At 65.2% G+C, this 22856-nt stretch overlaps 4 protein-coding genes across 6 annotated transcripts; 1 reads left to right on the forward strand and 3 right to left on the reverse strand.

Moving 5' to 3' along the window:
- Nucleotides 1-498: 498 nt before the first annotated feature.
- Nucleotides 499-8504, reverse strand: CHLRE_13g568550v5 (uncharacterized protein). Its single transcript, XM_043069331.1, has 10 exons — nucleotides 8250-8504; nucleotides 5097-7406; nucleotides 4730-4843; nucleotides 4435-4521; nucleotides 4038-4194; nucleotides 3399-3690; nucleotides 3050-3169; nucleotides 2614-2752; nucleotides 2260-2316; nucleotides 499-1884 (listed from the first exon to the last, which is right to left on the reverse strand). The coding sequence occupies exons 1-10, from the start codon at nucleotides 8307-8309 to the stop codon at nucleotides 1489-1491; spliced, it is 3732 nt and encodes a 1243-aa protein (XP_042917306.1). The 5' UTR covers nucleotides 8310-8504; the 3' UTR covers nucleotides 499-1488.
- Nucleotides 8505-8550: 46 nt separating this feature from the next.
- Nucleotides 8551-17114, reverse strand: CHLRE_13g568600v5 (uncharacterized protein). Of its 3 annotated transcripts, XM_043069332.1 has the most exons (20): nucleotides 16868-17114; nucleotides 16422-16495; nucleotides 16231-16343; nucleotides 15885-15939; nucleotides 15452-15545; nucleotides 14893-14996; nucleotides 14379-14629; nucleotides 14068-14155; nucleotides 13579-13698; nucleotides 13274-13300; nucleotides 13039-13110; nucleotides 12765-12848; nucleotides 12473-12523; nucleotides 12122-12243; nucleotides 11662-11809; nucleotides 11369-11406; nucleotides 10998-11147; nucleotides 10561-10686; nucleotides 10213-10333; nucleotides 8551-9741 (listed from the first exon to the last, which is right to left on the reverse strand). In XM_043069332.1, exons 2-20 carry the CDS (start codon nucleotides 16488-16490, stop codon nucleotides 9445-9447), a joined length of 2130 nt encoding a protein of 709 aa, XP_042917308.1. In that variant the 5' UTR covers nucleotides 16491-16495; nucleotides 16868-17114; the 3' UTR covers nucleotides 8551-9444. The 3 variants fall into 3 exon arrangements, with proteins under 3 accessions (XP_042917308.1, XP_042917309.1, XP_042917307.1); XM_043069333.1 differs by lacking the exon at nucleotides 13274-13300; XM_043069334.1 differs by lacking the exon at nucleotides 13274-13300 and having other exon boundaries at nucleotides 16422-17094.
- A 552-nt stretch (nucleotides 17115-17666) lies between these two features.
- Nucleotides 17667-21461, reverse strand: CHLRE_13g568650v5 (ribosomal protein S3a). Its single transcript, XM_001693658.2, has 7 exons — nucleotides 21369-21461; nucleotides 21198-21303; nucleotides 21063-21122; nucleotides 20863-20940; nucleotides 19895-20071; nucleotides 18673-18816; nucleotides 17667-18160 (listed from the first exon to the last, which is right to left on the reverse strand). Exons 1-7 carry the CDS (start codon nucleotides 21425-21427, stop codon nucleotides 18005-18007), a joined length of 780 nt encoding a protein of 259 aa, XP_001693710.1. The 5' UTR covers nucleotides 21428-21461; the 3' UTR covers nucleotides 17667-18004.
- Nucleotides 21462-21614: 153 nt separating this feature from the next.
- On the forward strand, nucleotides 21615-22856 carry CHLRE_13g568672v5 (uncharacterized protein). The gene is made up of 2 exons (XM_043069335.1): nucleotides 21615-21923; nucleotides 22224-22856. Exons 1-2 carry the CDS (start codon nucleotides 21921-21923, stop codon nucleotides 22509-22511), a joined length of 291 nt encoding a protein of 96 aa, XP_042917310.1. The 5' UTR covers nucleotides 21615-21920; the 3' UTR covers nucleotides 22512-22856.

The following is a 22856-nucleotide window of genomic DNA, read 5'->3' on the forward strand; positions in this document are numbered from 1 at the left end:
GGCGAGGTTGAGTGAACCAGGGGACGACATACAACTACGCAAGTGCAGCCTGCACGCCCACTCCGCCTTCCGCTCTGGTCTACGTACGGATTAGTTGCAACACACGTCAATAAATTGCAGGGTAGCGTGCTGATTGCTGTGCTGCGGATGCGGGGGGTGGGCGAACACTGTGCGGGCTGTGTTATAACTGCGGAACGACACGCACTGCACACGTATCTCATGCACATGTACGGGCAGGGTGGGGAACCGGCCATGCCCAAGAGTCCAAAGCAGCGCCGACACTCAGTCAGTACCCGTAGGGCTGGCCAGCTACGGCTTCTGCAATAGGGATGCTACTGCAGCCTGCAGGTTGCTGCTGCTGCATTGCTGCAGGTACTACCGCATAGCTGCAGCGGCATGGAGTCAGGCAGGGAGGCACGGGTGTGCGCCCATGGCTCGGCGGCTGATGCACAGTGCAGGCACGGGAGCGCGGGGCCGTGTCGGGACAGCTAATATCTGCACCAATTCAGCATTTGCACCCTTTGGCTCCCTGCATCAGCTGACCGCCGCCGTACCAGCACCAACAGCCACCTGTATTCCGCCTTCATGCAGCCAGGCGAGCATCCCTGTATGTCAATGCAGACGCTTGCGACGGATCAATCCGTTATGAATGTACCAGTAATAAACCAAAGCGGTGCACGACGTCCGCCTGCACTTCTGCAGGGTTATACTGCGCCCACGAGCTGCTGAGTGAGTAGCAGCCGCAACAGCCGGTGCTGCCAATCATCAACCACACGGCCGGTACCGGCCATCCAGTAATGGTCACACACACACACACACACATACACACACACACACACACATACACACACACACACACACACACACACACACACACACACACACACACACACACACACACACACACACACACACACACACACACACACACACACACACACACACACACACACACACACACACACACACACACACACACATACACACACACACACACACACACACACACACACACACACACACACACACACACACACACACATGGAGCCCAACGGACCATACGATACGAGAGAGCACACCTACGTAACCGGCAGTTCCCAACTCTACAGACCGCAGGCCTGCCCACTGCCCACCAGCCCAACCAGCTCGCACACAGCTCGCTTTGTGCCTCTGGTTTACGCCACAAGCTTGCAATAGCTCACGCCAGAGCGGCCAGACCTGACAAACCAAGGTATCCCACAGCGCGCGCTCTTAAAGCTAACCCGTTAAACCCGACGCACAAAACGGGGCCCTCGCCAGCGGCCGTTCAATTACATACGCATCGCAGCCCACTGCTCAGGCACACAAATCCCCATCCACAACACACAAACGCACACAAAAAGCCACGATCACGCTTTCCCTTGCCACACTCCACCTCTGGAGCGCTGCCAAATAAATGGTATTCATAACAGACGCATGCATAACGGGAAACGAAAACCGTGCCTCTCATCAGAAGTCTCGCAGCATGTCGGCCACCTGCTGCAGCCGCCGCCGCGCCGCCGCCGCCGCCGCATCCACCGGAGGCTGTTGCAGCCGCCCGCCGCCGGCTGCGGCTGCCGCTGCCGCTGCCGCAGGCGCTGCCCCAGCACCCGGCCCACCTCCATTTCCGGCGCCATGGGCGCCATTGGCACCCGCAGCCGGGCCAGCACCACCGTTGGCTCCGTTACGGCCGGCGTTGGGCTTCTGTTGCTGCTGCTGTGGCTGCTGCTGCGGCTGCTGGTTTTGGTTCTGGTGGCGGTTCTTGGGCAGGGAGTCGGGCATGGAGCTGAAGGCGACGGAGGAGCCGTAGAAGCCGAAGAAGCGCGCCACGGACTCGGCCTCCTGGTGCTGAGGTAGCGACACCTCCTGCAGCGCGAAATGTGTGTGTGTGTGTGTGTGTGTGTGTGTGTGTGCGTGTGTGTGTGTGTGTGTGTGTGTGTATGCGTGCGTGCGTGCGTGCGTGCGTGCGTGCGTGTGTGTGTGTGTGTGTGTGTGTGTGCGTGTGTGTGTGTACATATGTGCATGCGGGCGGCAAGGGCAACGCAGAAGAGCCGGTTGCGCGTGTGCGATGGCAGCAGACATGCAAGCGCGTGGTGGCATGAGCTGGAGAGCAATGCCAAAAAGCACGAGCACAAGGAGCAGAGCGCGCTTCGCCGCGCGAACGCCGGGAGGACCTCTTGAGCCATCTGTTTGATATCCAAAGCGGCCAGTTCCACGCCCATCAAGCACTCATTGCCTCACCTGCGGCGGGAAGGGCGGCGGCATCCGGCGCTCCTCGTAGGCCTGCCAATCGAAACCCTGCCGGAGGGAGGGCGGGGGGGGGGGCAGGAGGGGTGCGTGGGGACAACGGCAGCGGCGACGGCGGCCAGATCAAGTTCTCAAGCCAAGCAGGCGCAGATGGCTCCCATAGCTCGTATTTGGGTGCTTCCGCAGCACGTGTGCCAGCCACGCGCCAGCGCCCCTTGGCCCAGCACCCCACCACCCCACCGCACCGCCGCCACCGCCGCCAACCCAATCCCCATACCAGCCCCGCCACCGCCTCCAACCGCCACCCAACCACCTCCACAACCGCCACCCAACCACCTCCAGCCGTACCTTGAAGAAGGCGTGCTGCCGCACCTCCTCCGCGCCGCCGCCACCGCAGCCCAGCCGCCAGCGGGGCTGCCGCGTCAGCAGCTTCTTCACCAGGTCACGTGCGGCCGGACTGAGGTACACGGGCAGCGGCGGCTCGTACCTGTGCGTGTGTGTATATGTGTGTGTGCGCGCGCGGGAGGAGAAGGGATCAGGCGGTAGGCGTGTTATGAATGCGACAACAAGGCTACATAATAACACACGCAGTTGGCGCTTTTCTACACACAGGCGCATACTTCACACGCATGGGCAGGGGCGCACTCCATCCGTTCCCCTCCAACACGTTCTAAGTCGCATGTACACGCACACCCTGAACAGTTCAGTCCATCGCAATGTGCGGGCGCGCGCATGTTGCTACCCTTCCTAGCACACAGCACACCCACCGCACACGGCCACGCACCAGGGGTCGATGATGCGCATCAGCAGCCGGGCAGCGTCCTCGCCCGCCGCCTCGGCCTCGGGGCTGCAGAAGGGCTTGGTGCCGGTCAGCAGCACATAGAGCACCGCGCCCAGAGACCACCTGTTGGGAGTGGTGTTGGGGGTGGTGTTGGCATTGGGGTCCTGGTACGGCTGAGTGAGTCTTGATGTCGTGTTTGTGGAGCCGGTGCCTTGCGCGCGAAGCGCTCAGCATCGCTAGAAAGTGCGTACCGACGCCCCACAGCGCAACACTAGCACAGCAATTCCGGGTGGCTCCGCACACAACGCACAGAATCCAACCCTGGCGCCACACCCCCATGCCGCATACGCACCAGTCCACTTCAAGTCCATACGACCCCAGGGGACCGTCTCGCCGCGTGCGTCGCCCGCCGCCGCCGCCTGCTGCTACTACTCCTGTCCCTCCCGCTCCAGCTCCTCCTGCCGCCGCTCCGCCGCCCGCTGGCCGGCCCCACCAAGCCTTCGCGTTGTCGTTGTTGTTCTTGTTGTTGAGTTTGTCCTCCTCCTCGGCGAGGCGGCGGCAGTTGTCCAGCAACCCGCCCGCCACCACGCCGCGGCCCTCGCGAGCCAGCGCCTCACACTCGATCTTCACCACCTCGGGCGCCACTGCGACAGCGGGGGCGAGGTGCAGCGGCGGAATATGAGTTTGGATGCGGGAGGAGCCCACTGTCCCAATTCAGTAACATACCGTATCAACACCTTCCACAGCCCCCCGCGCTTTGAGGACTAGGTTTGCGTCCTGTGCCCAGCCCTTCTCCTGTGCTTTCCCAGTCCCTAAATCCCATCCCTGTCCCTACCCCAACCCCAATCCCTCATCCCACCCCAACCCGTAAGCCTCCCGCCCCAGCCGCCCCCGCGCCCCCCACCCACCCACGCCCCGCCCCCCCCCCTCAGCCCTCCCCCCCAGCCCCCCCCATATATACACACACACACACACACACACACACACTCACTGAAGTCCAGTGTGCCGCACGCTGACGTGGCCCGGCCGCCAGGCCCGCCAAGCGGCTTGGCCATTCCGAAGTCGGCCAGGCGGGGGTAGCCGGCGCCGTCCAGCAGCACGTTGCCGGGCTTGAGGTCGCGGTACACCACATAGCGCGCGTGCAGCTCCTGGGGTTGGGGTTGGGAGGGGAAGGGGCAGGGTGAGGGTGAGGGAAATGGATGGGGAGGGGCAGGCGCGGAGAGAGGGGTGAGGAGGGAAGCGGGGGCAGCCGTCCATGCCAGACGGAGTGACAAAAGGGGGAAGAAGACGGGGAGAGACGGATGGGAGCAGTCCGGAGCAAGATGGAGACGGAAAGGAGGAGGAGGGCGCTCCGCCCGGGCAGTTAGCCCCCCTGCCCCCGCCCTCACCTGCAGCGCAATGACCAGTCCGGCGGCGTAGAAGCGCACGGCCGCCTCGGGCAGCCCGCGCCACACAATGGCCGGACCAGCCACCACCTGCGGTGGCAGTGGCAGTTGCAGTTACAGTTGCGGTTACATTTGCAATCACAGTTGCAGTTGCTATTACAATTGCAGGCAGATGCTGGCAGGCGGTGGGCCTTGCGGCAGAGTCGAGCCTGCAGCCCTCGAACAACGTGAGCCCACGCTCTCGCAACGCACCCTCCCACACCCTCCCTCCCTACGTGGCCGCCCCCCGCCCGCCCACCTGCGCAATCCAGGTGCTCCGCGGCACCAGCGTCTTGCGCGTGTGTGCCCGCACCAGGCGGTCCAGGTCGCCGCCGGGGCAGTACTCCAGCAGCAGGTACAGGTAGTGGTCGTCCTGGGGGGGGGGGCGGCAGAGCGGGTGCGGGTGTGTTAGAGAACACAAAGCGCGCTTGCGTGTGTGTGTGTGTGTGTGTGTGTGTGTGTGTGCGTGTACGACGTGTGTGAGGTGTGTACGGCAGGGAGTGTGTACGGCAGGAATGTGTACGGAAGGACAACGTTATACGGTTGGGTACGCACGAAGCAGGGGCGCGTTAACAAACGCAAACGTACGCACACGCACGTGCACGCACGCAAACTTCTCAACGCACCTGGAAAGTCCCCAGCTGCCGCACACAGAAGGCAGTGCCGCGGCCCTTCCTGCTCTGCCGACTGAGGCAGCTGTGCGGCCGCCGCTCCCGCTTAACAGCCTGTGGCTGCTCCTGTCCCTCCTGCGCCGATGCCTGCTGTTGCCCTTGCCCCTGCCCCTGCCCCTGCTGCGGCTGCCCCAGCGCCTGTCGTGGTATCGAGCCTGGCCGCTGCTGCGGCTGCTGCTGCGTCGCCCGGGACCCCGGCACCGGCGCCTGAGCGGCCATCGCTGCAGCTGCGGCGGGAGCTCCCGCCGCTCCCGCCGCCGCCGGCCCCTCCGCGAGCCAACCCATTGCCCGCTGCTTTGCCATCCAGGCCGCCCGAGCAGTGCCCATCGTCGCGCCCTGCTTTGTCGCCGCCGCGGCGCCCGGCGCCGTCGCCGCCGCCAGCCCCACGCGGCGAACCCCGCCCACCGGCGCCGCCGCCGCGGCTGCGGCCTCCGCCGCACAGAAGCGGCAGGCGCACGCCGGTGGCGGCTCGCCGGCCGCCGCCGCGGCGGCGGCGGCGGCGCAGCGGCCGCTGTAAGCGCGCGATATGGGCAGCCCGGCCGCTGGCCCTGCAGCTGACCCGGCTGCTGCCGTGCCGGTTTCTAACGTCCCGTTGAAGGAAGATGTCGAGGCCGAGGCGTGTACGTGCACGGTGCTGCTGTTGCGACTGCCGCCTGCCGTGTTGCCAGAACAGGTGCCAGAACCAGACGTCCCGCCGCAGCGGCCTCCGCCGCCATCATCGCCGGCGTCAGCACCACCGCCAGCATCGGCAGCTGCTGCCGTCGCAGCAGGCTCGCCTGCTGCCGCCTCCGTGCCCGACCGCTCCGCCCCAGCCTCTTCCAGCGCTGCGCCGCAGCCGGCACACGTACATCGCCGCTGCTGCCCCGCCTCCTCTCCCGCTCCCTCCTCGCTCACGCGCGCGCTCCCACTGTCTTCCTCGTCGTCGCCCTCGCCCTCGCTCCCGCCCTCGCCCTCGCTCTCGCCCTCGCTGCTCTCCTCCACGTCGCGCATGAGGCTGCGCACCGCCTCCTGCTCCTGCATCACGTGACGCACGCTCACGTCGCTGCGCCGCAGCCTCTTCAGTGCGTACGGCTGATCCGTCACCGCGTCGCTGACCAGCGTCACGAACCCAAACGCCCCACGACCCAGAACAGCCTCCTCGATCAACAGCAAGCTGCCCGGCGGCTCCGCCGCCGCGGCGGCGGAGCCGCTGCCGCTACCGCTACTGCCGTTTACGGAGCGCGGCGGGGAGCCTGCGGCGGAGGCGGCGCCCGCGGCGCGAGTGCGGCGCAGCGGCACCTGCGGGTCGTCGACGTGGCCGGTGGCGGTGGCGAGCATGGAGGCCGTGAGCGGGTCGCGCACGATGCAGCGAAGGCGCAGCGTGGCGGGCCGGCGCAGCAGCGGCGCCTGCTGCTGCTGCTGCTGCTGGGGCGTGCGAGGCTTGGATTGTTGCCGCGTCAGCTGCTGTTGCGGGGGCTGCTGCAGCGGCGGCGGTTTGCGCGGCTTGAGGGCGGAGGCCTGGGGCTTTGTGGCCGGGGCCAGAGCATCTGGCGCCGCCGCCACGGCCTCCACCGCCGCTACAACCACGGTTGCAGATGCGGTCGCGGGACCGGCGCCGACCCCTGCGCCTCCGCCGCTGCCGTCGCTTGAGGCCCCGGGGGCGGAGAGCGAGTTCCCACGTGAAGGTGACGACGAAGGCGAGATGGGCGACAGGACGCAGTCTGGGCTAGGCCCGCTTGGCTGCGGCTTCAGGTCGACGGCACCGGTGTTGCCGGCGCCGCCGCAGTTGCTGTTGTTGTCGTTGCTCCTGCCGGTGCTGGCCGCAGAGGGCGAGCGCTCAGGCGCTGGCGGCGTCGCCCCGGCGATTGTGCTGTCTGCGGCTGTGGCACCGCCGGCTCCGACTGCTGCACCTGCAGCCGCTACCGCTGTAGCGCCAGTGGCGCCGCTGCCGTCTTGCAGCGTCGCGGCCCCTGCCGCGCAGCGGCGGCACAGGGCTTTGCCGTTCTCGGCCGCCCCTAGCCCTGGACCTCGCCGCCGCGTGCCCGACGTCTGGCCGGATCGCCCAACGCCGCCGCCGCCATTAGCCGGCCGTGCCTTACTCGATTGCGGCTGCCGCTGCTGCCTCTGTTGCTGCTGCTGCGGCTGCGATGGGCGGTGCTGGTGATGTTGCGGCTGCTTGCGCTGTGTGTTGGAGGGGTCGCCGGCTCCGCTGACGCGACGCAGGTCCAAGTTCGCGAGGGTGGTCTGAGCCGCGAGGTCGCCTTCCACTCGCTTGCCCAGGTCGGCCTTGCAGGAGCAGCAGCGGAGGGTGGAGGAAGAAGCGGAGCATAAGGCACAGGGGGAAGCGGGGCAGGGGTTGTTGAGAAGCAGCGCGGCTTGCACGAGGCTGGTCATTGTTGTGGTGGAGGCAGGGCCACAGTCTAGCCGGTTGTGATATCAGCGTATCCGCTGTAAGTTCGGGCTTTGGCGCGGGATGGGCTCGGGCGCTGGCGCTCGGCTGCTTGGCCAGTCAATCGTATCTGCTGTAAGTTCGAGCGCGCGGTAGCTGGCAGTTGTGTGTGCGAACACGGAAAGACACGGCACATGTACCGTGTCGCGCCGCGGCGGCGCTGTCATCGTGCCGGGGAAGAGCATCGTGCGAGGCCAACGAATCCCCTGGTGGGGCTGCTGCTACGAACACAGGGGGCCCGGGGGCTTTAGGGTGGGGGCTGTCAGCTGGCCCGCGATCGTGCACCTCAACACGGCACGTCGACGATCCATCGTGCGGGGCCGCTCGGCACGTCCAAGCGCATGGGGTTCGTGGATGGCTGCACCTTTCTGATACAGTGCTGGTTATTGTGCGGCCATCCTCGTGTTGACCGGGCCACAGAGCCTTTCCTCACATATCGTAAGTATAGCCTCGTCCCCAAGCTCAAACTCTTGCTGGGGAAACAATCCTAGGTGGTGCACGCCGGCCGGGGCCCTAGCATACACCAACACACAGCCACCGCCGAGCCTTCCAAACTTGTCCTTGACGTCCGCACGCAATTTTTGCCCCTTACACGCTGGTACTCCCCGAAGCCAGTAGCACATACGCGCTGAGCGCACAAAGCACCGACCACGGCACCAACGTAACAAAATTCCCCTCACCTGAAAGGCTAACGCCAGCTGGCGCCATGTTGATGCTGTCTTCTCAAAAAGGTCAGCCATTGGTCACCGGTGTCTCCGCCGACATTTATCGCTGGTGCGGCGACCGCGCCAGGTTGTCAATACGTTGCCCTTTGTCCGAAAAGCAGTCGCCTATCCAAGCAGCTAGCCCAAACGTTATAGGCAATGATTCAAGCGCATACTAAAGCAAAGCAAGGCTCTCCCTGGCAGTGCAGAGTTCCGCCCTGCTCGCTTCCGTTCGCAAACAGGCGCGACCTACAGTGACCGTAATTTTAATGCTTGTGTTATGTAAACTTTACAGAATGCGTGGCGGTAATAAGAGTTGCACAAAACCGCTGTCAAGCCAGCTGCAAAGCCAGGAGAGCCAACGTAGAATATTTTAAGACGTGTATATATTGAAAGCAACTAGTAATCGTTGAATTGGCTGGCTCCAAGTCTGCCCAGGCGCCAAAGATGCCGTCGTGACTGGTCGTGAGTAGTGCGCAGCCGCATCGGTGACGCTACCTTCCTGGCTTGACCCTGCGATTCAGGTGTTATCACTGCGCATACAAGCGGGCTTGCGTGTCTCCCTGCGGCATGCGAGCGTAACTTCGTCCCAGAGCAACTTCTGAGGGCAACCGACTCCAACCGGTCAGACGTCAAGGACTGTTCGGGCATTCTGCATACTCGCACACACCATTCTACTTGCCCACTTGCAAATATGAACCCCGATCCTGAGGCAACGGCGGCTTGTCAACGACCCCTGTCGCCGCCTTTCCCGCTGACATGTACACCAGGATCCGCAAGGCTCGCAGTGCTCTCCGGTACTATTCGGCACAGTACATTCCCTTCATACTCGATTGGAGGCCCCAGATCAACTTCCACCGCGCCAAAGTCATACAGTCTACCGGCAGGCCATTGGAAGCATTGGTGTTCTTCGTTAGCGTCAGCATGAAGGGTTGCAAGATACGTCCATATGCGAGCATTAGTCCCAGCAACCATACCCGTACCTACACAGCACTAGCATAACACGGGACGCGCACACACTCGCACCGCGCCTTTGCACACCTATGTGGCTATGTCATGAATGTAACCCACCCACCCCCGGCACGCGGCACGCCCCCACCCTTACTCCCCCAGTCAAACAAGCGAACCAACACACACAGTCAAGTTATGCGCCCCAGCTCTCCCCTCTCCCTCAGCTGGCCGCCGCCACATCGCCGCCTACTTTTCCCCCAACCCCGCTCCCAGCCTCCGCCGCCCCCTCCACCACCACTTTACCATCACCCCCGCTACCACCAACCCCAGTGCTGCCGCCGCCGCCCCGCACGAAGCCGCCGGGCCGGTGCCGCAGACTCTTGGACGGCACGCCCTTGCGGTCAAACATGAGCGACGCGCCGCCGTCGCCACGCAGGCCCCCCGTCGCCGCCGCCGCCCTGGCGGCTGTGGCAGCTGGGCCACACAGTCGGTCCAGTGCGTCTGCGTCCATCTTGCCCTGCGCAAGTACGGCGCACGCGGTGTGTTGCGAGGGACGTGCATGTCAGTCAGCGGGGGGCCAGGGCTAGGCCGCGGGGGAGAGAGCGAGGGCGAGAGAGCAGTTGAGGGAGGGGCAAGTGGGAACCAGGGGACGCGTCTGGCGGTGATGTCACTGAGGTCAGGTGGCCAGGCCAGGCCGCGCAAGGTCCTGACCACACGTGTGCACAGCGTGTGAGGTGCGTGAACCCCGTGCGCCCCCGACTGCCCCTGCTCCTTAGCCACGCCGCTCCGCACGGCACAAAACCCCACCCCACGACACTCCCCCTCCCAATTCTCTCCCACCGTCCCTCCGCTTGCAACTAACGCCTCTGCCTGTGCTCCGCTAGTTTAACTTGGTCTGGTTCAGTTTGGGCTAATATCTGCCTGTGCTCCGCTAGTTTAACTTGGTCTGTTTCAGTTTGGACTAATATCCACAAACCCCCACCCCCACCTCCATGAGCTCCAGGAACTCGTCCAGGTCGCAGTCGGATCCAGATCCCGCCGCGCCGCAGCCGGGCACGGGCAGGACCTGCTCGTTGTACAACAGCCGCACCAGGTGCTGCGGCGAGCCGCTGTGGGCGGAGAGAGGGGGAGAGGGGGGGAGAAGGCGGGGAGAGAGTGTAAGAGGGAGGTGTACGGTATACGGTCTACGGCGTGACATGGGCGTAGCAACTTCACAAGTGAGCCGGCGGCCCAGATAAACGCACCTTGCCCTGTCTCTCCCACCTCCCGCACATCCCCGCCCATCCGCCTGCCCCCCTGCCCGCCCGCCCGCCCTGCCCTGCCCCGGCATGCCCACCTGGCCGCCGCCCCCGCCGCCCGCCCCTCCCGCCTCCGGTACAGCACCAGCGCCATGTTGGCTGCGTAGGGCGCCAGGCGCGAGCCCTTGAACAGCCGCGAGTCGTCGTTGGGGAACATGGGGTACCTGGGGGGTTGTAAATAAAGGGGAAGGGGGGTTGCAAAGATTGGTACAGAGAAGTGTGTAGCGAATGAGAAAGCAGGCGTAGGGGGGTAGCCATCCATGGGATGGTGTGTATCAAATATGAAGTGAAGTGCCGACGTCCGGGGGGGGCGGTTGGGGGTTTCAAGGACGTTCGGAAAAGCGGTACAGGATTTCGGTTCGGCGACGGTGCAGGGGCCGGGGAGGTAGGCGGCGTGGTGTGGAAGACGGCCTTTGGGGCGGCGTGGGGGCCTGCCTGGGGCACGGGTTGCCGCACGCCACGGCACGGCACCCACCAGCCCTCCGGCGGCGGCACGGCATCCGGGTCCACGGGCGCCCGCCCCGGGTAGCAGGAGTGGCTGTCCTCGCTGCCCAGGCGGCCCTTGGCTCTGGCCTTGCCGCCCGTGGCGGCCTTGCGCGCGTCCTGGTCGTTCAGGCGGTGCAGGCTGCGGGGCGGGGCCAAGCAGAGGCCCAGCAATGGCGGGGAGGTAAGTGTCAAGGCGGAGTCCGACAGCGGCAGGATACACGGGGCCGAGACACACGGGGCGCGTGCGCGCTGCGGGATGTGCCGGCCACGCCGCCCATAGCGAGCCCATCCACACATTCATGATGAAGGCGCATGCCAATCACACTTTGGCTCGGTACAACGGTATTCCTAGTGACTCACTCGTTGACGAGCATGCTGAGGTCCTCCAGCGTGTCAACCTGAAGGTGTGTGTGGGAGGGGGAGCACGTCAGGGCGGGCGGGCTATCAAAGTCGATCCCAAATAAACTGAGGCCAGGGACGGGCGGGTGAGAGATTGCGGTGAGTGGCGCGCTGAGCGGGGCAGGTGGGGTTGTGGGGTGGGAAAAGAGTCACGGACACGCATGTAGCTTCCCTGCTTCACCTCACCTGCGCCGAGGCCCACTCCACCCACCCACCAGCACCTCATCCACCCGCCCACCCCGGCCGGGCCGCACCTGCAGCAGGTGCCGCTGTGCCGCCGCCGCCGACACCGCCGCGTTGATGGCGGCGGCGGAGGCGTCCGGCGGCTGTGGCGCGGGCGGCCTGAACAGGCCCATCAAAGTGGCCAGCGGCACCAGCGTCTCGCAGTGCGCGAACAGCAGCCTGGGCGCATGAGGTGGGAATGGGGGTTAACTATATAAAATGTGAAAGCGGGGGGTTGCAAGTATGTTTTGGGGGGAGGGACCGCGGCTGGCGACGGTGAGGGGGTTAACTTTGAACCAATCCCGTAAGGAAACAGTAGCGCTGCAAGGAGGGGGGAGTGTAGGAAGAAGATGCATAAGAGGGTGACAAGGACGAGGAGGAGAAGGAGACGAAGGAGAAGGGGGCACCAGCGGACAGTCCAGACGCGGGTATATAAGCGTGAGTTGTTGTGTCTGCGGTCAGGCAGGGGCCAGGCACGTGCGCACCGCTCACCTGCCCGCCGGCGCCGCGGTGCCGGGTGCGCTGCTGGCCGCCGCCGCCGCGCCCTTGAGCGACAGCGCGGCGTCTCGCAGCAGCGGCGCGGCGATGCGGTAGTTGATGTCGGCGCCCCAGGACTGCGGCCGTACGTGGGGGTGTGTTTTCAGAGGGCATAACGTAATAAGGTTGTTTGTGGACGTGCGAGTGTGCATGTGGGTGCAAGTCTGGTGCACGGCTGTGGCCGTGTCGCACAGCGCTATACGGCAGGCCCCCTCAACCTTCCACCGCATGTCTGCCCCCGCTCGTGGGCTAGGTCACTAGGTGCAAGCAGCCCCCCACCCCTCGCCCCCCAACCGCCGCCCCCACCTGCGTCTCCAGTAGGTGGATGTCGTCCACCCACTCCAGCTGCATCGCCTCCTGCAGGCACAACAGCAGCAGGGCCGGGGTAGGGGGTTCCAGGCATGATTAGGGCGGGGTAGGGGGGGGGGGGGTCCAGGCATGATTACTTCATAGGAACGCGAGCGGATGGGGGTGGAGGTGGGGCGAGCGGATGAGCAAATAGCAAGCCCAGCAGGAGCCCCCTCTCCCATACGGCCATACCCCTTTCCCAAAGCGGGCTTCGGGTCGGCTGCACACAATGAAGCAGGCACACGCGCACCTGCGGCGTGAACAGGCTGCAGGCCCTGTTGCCCACGCCCTCCAGACCGGCCTCCAGCAGACACAGCTGCCACAGAGCCTCAACCTGTGGCGTGGAGCGTGGGGGATTACACTGTGGTGGATACATTTTGGGGGCTCCCTTCTAAAACCTGCCCTGCGCAAACTGCTGCCATCTCCCCCCTGGGTTTCATGCGCTTGGCATAGACTTCTCACTACCACCACCACATACTCACACACCACTGCCACATACCCACACCCCCACCCCCACCACCCACCTCGCACGGGTCCATGTCCCGGGACAGGCCCAGCCGCTTCTCCAGCGCCGGCACCAATGCCGACCAGTTGCCCTGCAGCGGGGGGGGAGCGGGGGTTACATTCATGATTATTCAAGAAGTGAAGGCGGGGGAAGGCAGACCGCAAGAGAGAGCCAGTAGCGGGAGTGGGTCAAGGCGGCGCGGAGGCGGGAAGGTGGGGAGGCGGCTTCCAGGCGTGTCCAACTCGGAGACGGACTCGGGATGTGGAGTCTGGCGGGCGACCCTGCACAGTGCAGGGCGTGTGTCCCCCAGCAGCGCCGCGCCACTTGCTTCAAATTCCCCTCTTTCGCATCCTGGCTCGGGCAGTGGGTTTGCCGTGAGCCATGCACCCGCCCAGCCCCCCTGCACTCCCGTGTGGTGCAGGTCCCAGGTTCCCAGGTCTCTGTCCTTAGGACAATGTGACATACACACACACCGTTTGTTTTGGTTTATAACACACACACACACACACACACACACACACACACTTTGTAACACACACACACACACGGCGTCACCCACCTGCATCCAGCCGCCCATCCACTTCTCGGTGTACTCGTCGTGTTGGGCGTAGGCGGGGCACACGTCGAAGAAGCGCAGCAGCGGGTCGGCGGCCTTGGGCGCCATGGACATGGCCACAGCCTGGGCGTGTGTGTGTGTGTGTGGGGGGGGGGGGGTTGTAGATACCAGCCCAAGCTAAACCAAAGAATGGTACAGAGAAGTGTAGCGAAGTAGACAGCAGGGGGGGGGGTCCATGCACTTTTTATAATAGGAAGAAGCGGAGTTTGGGGGAAGGTAGCCGGGCATGAATTAAGGAGTGAATAAATCACAAGTTTGGAGTGCCGATGTCCAGGGGGGTTAGGAGGGGGGGCGTGAGCGTGGAGGACTGGGTGTCAATCAGGGAGAAGGCGGAGGCGGCGGGTCCACACGTCAGGCCCCATGAGCGTTTGCCCCCGCCTTTTTCATGGACGGCTCTTCTCCCCCTCGGCCCCCCCTCCCTGTGCTCCGCACCTGCGGCCGCTTCACAGCCGGCACCTCGCGCAGACTGGCATCCAGCTCGTCCGCCGCCGACAGCAGCCCCCCGGCGGCATCAGCAGCCCTGGAGAAAGGCACGAGTGTGCGTGTCCGTGTAGGTCCCGGGGCGCGGCGGGGCGAGGCCAAGGGGCGCACCGCTCGGGATTAGGGCCGCCATGTTTATGCCGCGTCCGTCTCCAACTCCTCCCCTTCGCTTTCCTTCCCTCCCTTTTCACGTTTCGGGCGCCCAGCCACCCAGCCACCCACCCACCCACCACTCCCAGGACTGCGGGTCGGCCCAGGCCCACCTGAGGCGCGGCCGCCCCGCCGCGTCCACGTCCATCACCGCCACCCGCTCCTCCTCCACCTCCACCACCACCTTCTCCTCCGCAGCCCGCACACCAGGCCCGCCACCGGCGGCAGCGCCGGCGCCGCGGGCCGCCAGTGACGGCGCGGCGGGGTTGACGGACGGCGAGTCGTCTGCGGGGTCGGCTGCGGACCCCACCTCGGGGAAGAAGCCGGCGGTGAAGGCCGAGGCACTGGCGGCGGTGCGCGCCACCTGGCGTGTGGGAGGCAGGGCAGGAGTTTCAAGCGGGGCCAAGGCAGCTAAGCCACAGTGGTGTGGAGCAGGCGCACGGCGTAGAAGCGGGCGAGGTGGTGCGCGTGGACGGTTAGGAAGCGCACTGGAAAGCCAGGATGATGCAAACCGTGTGTACACGTGTCTGCGCAAGGCAATGCACACGCACGCACGCACGCACGCACGCACACGCACACGCACACGCACACGCACACGCACACACACGCACGCACACACGCACGCGCCTGAGTGGACACCACGGGGAAGCGCTTGGGCAGGTACTCCAGTCCGGCCAGGGAGGGGAAGCGCTTGCGCAGCCGGTAGGCCAGGCCCCACAGCTCGTCCGCGCCTGGAGGGGGGCGGGGGGTTGAGGCGGGGGCGGGGGGTTGAGGCGGGGGCGGGGGTAACGGCGGGGCGGGGGTTGAGGCGGGGGCGGGGGTAAAGGCGGGGCGGGGGTTGAGGCGGGGGCGGGGGTTGGGGCGGCTCACAGAACGGAAGAGTCAAGATGGGTCTGACGAGGGTTGGATGCATTGCGCGGCCGGTAACAGGTTTGCTCCGAGCCCCCGAGGTGTCGGGATTGCCGGTGCCCGGTGGCGCCGGCAGCAAGTGGCGACAGAGGACCGGGTGACCGACCCAGCCCGTAGCCCGTTGCCGCCGCACCCCTCCTGGCGCTCTTTGCGCATGAAGTCACTCATCCTGTGCCATACCCGTCCTTGCCGCACCCAACTGCCGTACCCAAGTACCGCACTAACTGCCGTACCACACTGCCGCACCCAACCGCCCAGCTGCCTCCTACCCACGCACCAATGGGGTGCAGCTCTCCGCCCAGGAAGCCCACGTCCGGGAAGGGCGCCGTCCAGTTGCTCAGCCAGGGGTGGTCGGCAGTATTGCGCGAGTCCTGGGGTTTTGTGCGTGTGTGTGCGTGTGTTAGGAAACACGAGAAGTGTGCGTTTGTGTGCATGCGTGTGAGGGCGGCTGCGGCGCAATGCGGCTTTGATGCAAGGTAGTCCCAGGTGTAGCGGGATGAGAGATTGAGGTGGGAGGGTTGGGTCTGCGGCGGCGGCTTGTTGTGCCGCGATGTGGGTCCGCCATCTGCCGTGCGCGGTTCGCGGTCCTCCCTCCCGCGCTTCTGCCCATGTGGGTTTGATAACTCACATGCGGGCTCGCGCGAGAGTCCCTCCGACTGCCTACACAATACGATTGAGGAGACTTCTGCGAGCTCCTTCTCGCCACCCACCTGGAACAAGCTCTCCAGGCTGTTTATTTGCAGCATGCGGTCGCTCGTGGGCCACCTGTGCGATGTGGGTCGGGTGATAAACGGCGAACTTGACAAAATGCTAAAGCGGAGTACGCGGTGGTGGGCGACGGGCGCATTGGGGGCGGTGGGTGAGTACGGCGCACTGCGCCGTGAAAGTGGGCCGACGCGCCGCCCTGTCAGCACACCACCGGCGTGTCAACCGCTCCGCGTGCCGGCATGCGGCATCGCCGGATGCCCCAGCGCCCCAAACAGCGCCACAAGCAACAAGCCACGTGTAACCAGGCTCACTCGGCATCGAAGTCTAAAACCCCCGCGAAACACTTGCCGCGTGCCATGGCGGGCCATAAGCCAGAGGTGGACGGGCTCATAGCCCTCCGGGTCCGGTTGCTTGTAGATGCTGGGAGCACCGGGCACTGCTAGCCGATACGCATATCGCGTCTGCGAACGTCAGGCCGGGAGCTGGTCAGCGGGCAGCGGGGCTGGTGCCACGCACGTGCTGGCGCTGGCCTCGCGCACCTTGGTGCCGAGATGTCGCCGCACGTCGAAGACGCCCGCGCCTCGCGATAGCATCGCAGCCAACGCCATAAGCACTGCGATTAGTAGCGCGCGTGCGGGAGACATCTCGCGTCGTCTAAAGGAACAGGGGCGCGCTGCTCAAATGTGTGCAAGTCGCGAGTGTTCTGCTCAGGCGCTGGTCGCAGTGGGCAAGCTCACGGGCGATACATAATTTACAGAATGGGTCACGACGTCACCTCTGCGAACGCGGGGCATATGCAAATATGCGAAGAATTTTCGCGCCATGGCAGCATGCGACGGGTTTGCTCGCATACCCCTTCGGACCCCCGCCCCTTTCAACCTGGGTTCAAACGCCCCCGCCAGTACCGCCATCCCCCCATCCCGACTCAACGTCTGTCGTTGAGATGTAATGAACAGAGGGACCCAAAGTGGGCTTACGTACTCACCTTGCCCTGCGCAGCGGTGTCGACCAGAGTCGACCAAGCCGCCCGAGCTAGTCCCAGCGCGAGCCTCCGCGCCCAAAACACTCGCTCATTCACGCCTCACTCCTTACAAAACCGTCAATGATAGCTCCGCGGCGCCACAGACGGCTACTGGGTCCTACACTTCGCTCGCAGGACGCGCGATTGAGCAATACTTAGTCGCGGTTAGCCCTGACCATCAGTCAATAGTAACTAGGTAGATGCTCTGCACTGTGAATAAAGTACTGCTGCTACATTTTGGGCGGGGACAAGGGTGCACCCAGTCGGCTGTTTGGCGTCATTGCTCGTACCCGCCCCCTTCATGTCCAAGCTGCTTCTGTGCAATTCATTTTGCCTGCTTCCATCCAGCCCTGATGAACTGCTCCGTATGATGCTAAATTGATAATTCCCCCGGGGCCCAGAGCACGCTCGCAGGCTGGCTGGTTTGTGGCGTGCCGCGCTGCCGACTACTAAGTTGGCGGCCTCGCCGGCCTTCCCGTACGTACGTCCTTGCGGCTCGCGCCACAGCAAGCCGGCCGCGGACTGTCCCCCCCGGACTCTTTCCCGATTGTTAGTCCACCCTGTCGGGCCCTTTCCTCGTGTTTCCTCCCTTTCCGTCCCGTCTGACGAGTTACGAGTTGGTGGCCTTGTGCCAAGCACTGACGTGGGCCCTCTCCATGGCTGTCAACCCCCCACACCCGGCTGCATAAGGCTGCAGCATTGCAGGAAGCAGCAGAGTCGGCACCAGGGGAGGCACCTCCCCTGGTCGGCACATCATTCGGTCAAATTTATCCCGTTACACTGCATGCCGCGGCGGCGGCACGCGCCCTCTCCGCGATCGCCCGCCGGCACCACGACCCAGCGCGCCCAAGGCCGCAGCACCCGGCGCACGACACGCGTACAGGGCGCGGCGCGGCGCACCCGCAGCCCCGCCCAGCCCCGGCCCCGGCCGCTCTCGCCTCCGGCGCCGGTCGAACACCACCGCCGCTCTCTTCTACCGCTGGCGGGCTGCTGCCTCTCGCCTCACGTGCTCCTCAGCACTCGCTGCTCCTCTCCTCAGCGTCCGGACTTCCCACAGCGCAGCGCATTCTCCCTCCTCCGCGGAGCGTGACGGCTGCCGCTTTAGGCGGTGGCGGCCTCCTCGACGGCGGGGGCGGCGGCGGCGGGGCGCTCGATCTTGGCGCCCACCTCCTCGCTGTAGTCACCGTGCACCTCCATGAGCTTGGTGATGTCGAACTTGGGCGCCTTCAGCACCTTCACCTTGCGGATGAAGGTGTTCTGTGATTGTGGGGAGAAGGACGGGGGTGCACAGGAGGACGAGGGAGTTAGGCGACGTGCTGGCGTTCGGCACATTACAGGTCCGAGCTTTCGTTTCGCCGCCCTCTCAGCGCGCAGCATTGTGGTCCGGCCTCATGGGGCAACTTGGCTGGGCCCCCCCATCGCTCCCGGCAGTGCAAATGCAGCCACTCTTTCCACGCGCCTCTTTGCACCTCGTTGCCCCTGCAACGCTATCCTCGGACCCCCTGCCTGCTTGTTCACTGCAGCTGCTCGATGCCTGCCGCTCCCCCCGCTCGGGCGGCTGTGCGGCGTCGCCCTCCCCGCACCCCCTGAACACCGCCCTCGCCGGCTCCCGCTGCTGCCCACCTGCCCTCATCCCCCGTCAGGCGCCAGCGCGTGCTGCCCTCCTCCCGCCGCCAACCAGCCCCCAGCCTGAACCACTGCCCACCCCCGCAACGCCCAGGCACGGCCCACCCGGCTCCGCGCCGCCCCGCCCCTGCGCCCTGGCCCACCTGCAGGGGGTAGATGCCCTGGCACGACTTCTCAATGTCCTTGCCGATGGACTCGGGGATGAACTTGGCCACGAGCTCCTTCAGGTCGCAGCTGGTCGCCTCGCGGGTGATGATCTCCATCATCTTCTTGCGGATCTGGCGGATCTGTGGGTCGCGAAAGAGAGGAGCGGGCAGGACGGATTAGCGATGGCGTTTTGGTAGCGTCGTGATGGGCAACAGAATTCAGGCTCCGGAGTTGGGAACGGCGCCGCTGCTAGCAGGTGGGCCGCAGGCAGCGGCGCGGCGAGGAGGATAGAGGCAACGGCGCGGGCGGCGACGTGCAGGTTCTACGTTCTGACATCGATACACACTGCTTCATTCGCAGCTGCGTGTAGCTGCACTGCTCCGTCCATCTGCGTCATGACACATCCAGCGCTACAACTGAGATGTCTCACTATCCCAGAGCTTCTTGCTTACGCCGCTGGCGAGCGCACCCACTGGCATGCTGTCCCCGTGATGCGCTGCACGGGCCTCCGGCTCTGCAGCCCTGGCATGAGACCAGCTACCAGGCTGCCCCGGCGGTTACCCGCACTGTCCCCGTGGCTAGCGGATCCGGACTCCGCCCTGCAAAAAGGTCTCCTCCGCCACGCAGCTGCTTGCTGGCTGGCTGGCTCCTGCCAGCCGCCCTCCCACGCGACCGTGCTTCCCACGCCCGCACACGCCGGGTTCTCAGCGCCAGCGCTCCCCCGGATGTCCGCCCCGGCAGTCGCGCCGCCGTGGTGCTGGCGCAGATGCTGCTGCCGCTGGCGCTGACGCCATTTCGCGCACGCCTGGCCACGACGATTCCCGTGCTACTGCCAGCCGCCGGAAAGGTCAGGCTGCACAGCCGCTGCTGCCATTTCCGGTCCCCAAATTCCCAGGATACTGCTGCTGCTGCCGTCACCGCTGCTGCGTAGTCGGCCGATGCCGCGCCAGCGCCTGACCTGTCCGCTCCTCAGACCGCTGCTCGCCGCGCCGCGCCAAGGTCAACCACGGCCCAGAGCAAGCCGCCGTGCCGCCGCTCGCGCCAGTGCTACACGCCGTTCGCGCATGCCATCGCCTCCAATACCTTAACCCCCCTTAAATTACGGCCTGCCCTTTTACATGCCACAGACCATCCAGTTTTGCTGCCCTGCCCCATCCCATCCCGCCGCCACGCTCCGTCCCAGCTCCATCCCCGCCCCGCATTCCGTGCCGTCCGCACCTGCGCGCTCTGGGCGTAGCAGGTGCGCTTGATCTGGCCCTGGCGCTTCTTGGTGAACGAGATGCAGAAGACGCGCAGGGTGTAGCCGTCCGTGGTCTTCACGTCCACGTGCGCCTCGATCAGGGTCTGCCACTTGCGGACCAGCGAGCGCAGCTTGTCCGTAGTGAAGTCCATGCCCTGCGGATCGCAGAGGGCACGACAACATGGCGGGCCAGGTCAATCGGTGCATTGCCTGCCTACACAGGACCCCCGCCCCCTGCTGGTAACGCGCTGTGGGCGCCGCTGCCATGGCTCATCCCCGTGATCCCGCCCTGTGACACAGCTGGACTCCGACGCTGAGGCCGCGGACTGCTCCGCACTCCGGCGCCGGCGTGGGGGCCCTGCTGAGCCCATCCGCTGTGGCGGAGCTGGGGAACATGGCTGTCTGGCTATTCGTTTCGCTGCCATCGCTCCCACTGTTGTTCCGCCGACGGCTTGCGCCCGTGCTGTGGAGGCCCGCGCCGTGTGAAGCCTGCCCACCCCAGGCCCGGTCGCTCGGCCGGCCCGACACCCCGCTTCGCCGGCCGAGCGACGCACAGCTTTCCCACCAGCTTGTCTGTACATCCCAACATCGGCAGCACAGCCGGCGCTTTGCTGCTGCAGCCGGCCACGACCATTACGGCCGACATCACGGTCGCCTCTCCCATACGCTTTCACTGACGTATGCGCTGAGCATAGCTGTCCACAAGCCGCTGCTGCAGTATTCTCCAGGCGAAGAGATGCAGAACCAAGCTCCTCGCTGCTGCTTCGCCGATTGCCGCCAAGTTGCTGCTTGTCCGCGAGCTCCTTTGACAGCTGATACAAAGTAAATGTAGCGCTGCTTTTGCTGTCGCCACTCGCGCGGGGAGGTGTTATCCCGCCGGCGCCGCCGTGGCGCCCCAGCCTGCCCCAGCGGGGCTCTATGTGCTTGCTGGCATCGCCCTACGTACCCAGAAGTTGGTGAGGCAGTTGCGGCCCTGCACGTCCTCAACGCGCAGGCGCATCTTGCGGAAGGCATCGTCCTCGTTCTGCAGACCACGAAGAAACACGGTTCAGTGACTGCAGTCGGTTTGTAGGTGATCTGATGCGATATCTAGCACAAAACACTGGTCGGCGGCAATTATAGAGCCGAGGCCGCCAACATTTTCACCTTCTGCAGGTCGGCCAGGGAGACCTCGAACACACGGCCCTTCAGCGCCTCCGACGCAATCTGCGTTGCAGGAAATCATGGTGAAGCAACTGCAGCGGCCTGCGGAGATGGTGCGGGCGCCGCCCCCTCGCTCACCTTGGTACCCTGCGTCCTGGTCACCAGGGTCTTGCCCACGTTGCGGACAGTGAACATGGTGGGCGCCTTGATGTCATACCAGTCCTTCTTGGCGAAGGGGTCCGAGCTGCGCGCAGAAAACGAGCCAGGTGAGCGAGGTGGGGGTCGCGGGCGCAGAGATGGCCGACTTACGCCTTCTTCTTGCCTCCCTTCTTCCCCTTGCTGATGCGCTTGTTCTTGCCGACAGCCATGGTTGCTACCGGTAGTCAACAAACGGCTGCTGACCAAAAGAGACCGAAGCGAGTGCGGGACCCCCGCTTGAGCGCCGAGGTCGCGATGGGAGGGGCGGCCGCGATGAGTGCCCCCTCCATTTCCCTCAGCTCGCCCCCCGACGCCCTCACAATAATTTATCGGCACACTCGAAGCTATGTTATATCGGTTATACAAGATGGGATGGTGCAATATGACACCGAGAGCAAGTTCGGCTAGTCCAGGTTGCCGCCAACAGGCGTGACGCTTTAGGCCGCAGCATTGAACACGAGATAATGCCTGCGCTCAATGCTTCATGGCACGACCAGAGCCACTTGTCTGCGGACTCGGAGCTGTTCCCGCCCTTGCCTTGGCTCGTTGCCCCCACGCTCGGCCGCGCTCCCCTGCTTCTTGGACTGTCGAGGGGGGCCTCGGCTGCTCCGGAGATGGGTTGGGAGGCCGACGGGGTGGCCGTAGGGGCGGGGTGGGAGAAATATGGTGGGGACAAGGGTTGAACGGCCTGCGACACGCGCCGAGTGGTGTGTGCAGGAGCTTGGGACGAAGCGGGACGATGGGGGCGCACAAGCGCCACGCGCACAGCTGGGGCGAATGTGGCTGCGTATCCTCCTGCATGTAGGCCTCATCACTCGCCTTCCTGCGTAGCGGCACGGCCTTGCGTTTGGTGCCCACGGCTTCTTGTCCTCGCCCGACCGTGCCGAATACCATCCTAGCGTTATCGAGTCTAGTCCGGCACGGACCAGGACTGTCCTGTCTCTGTACTGTCGCGTCCTTACACAGGTGACCAAGGCGGCGCAGCCGGTGCTCCCTGTGTGCAGCACCTACATCACAGACAGCGCCTTCCTTACCGTAGCTGGGTCCCAGGTGGACGTCGACGGCGCACCTACAGCGGACGGTGCCGCCCAGGCATCCCGCCTCCCGCGTCAACAGGCGGCCTCATGGCCTCGGCGCTGCACTGCCGTACATGCCAGGCAAACGACACAACGCCGCGTCGCTGCCGGCGCCACACGGCGTGGTCAGCGACCGCCGGGCGCCGGCGGGGGGCACGCGGCCGTGCTGTACGGCTGACAGGGCTGACTGGCCTGCGCGACCCGCTGTTCCTTGTAGCCTGAAGGATCACGAGGGGTGCTGTCGGTCGGCGCTGTCGTTGTGGGCTTCGGAGTACGCGTTGCGGTGGGATCGGGCTGTCACTGGCTTTGTGCGCGTGCGATGCGATGCGGTGCGGACGTGCGGTGCTGACAAGAAAGAAGGTTAAAGGTCGGGTGCAGGGTGTGCGAGTCGATGCTGGATTGCTGGCTCAGGGCTTGTATGACATGAGTGGTCGCGGTGGACGTAACAGCCCTGCCCTGCCGGCGTGTCGGGCACCCAATGACCCAATGACTAGTGTACGGCAGCAAGAACGATTATTGATGC

The sequence above is a fragment of the Chlamydomonas reinhardtii genome, chromosome 13, assembly GCF_000002595.2.
Source record: "Chlamydomonas reinhardtii strain CC-503 cw92 mt+ chromosome 13, whole genome shotgun sequence".
In the NCBI taxonomy this organism is placed as follows: domain Eukaryota; kingdom Viridiplantae; phylum Chlorophyta; class Chlorophyceae; order Chlamydomonadales; family Chlamydomonadaceae; genus Chlamydomonas; species Chlamydomonas reinhardtii.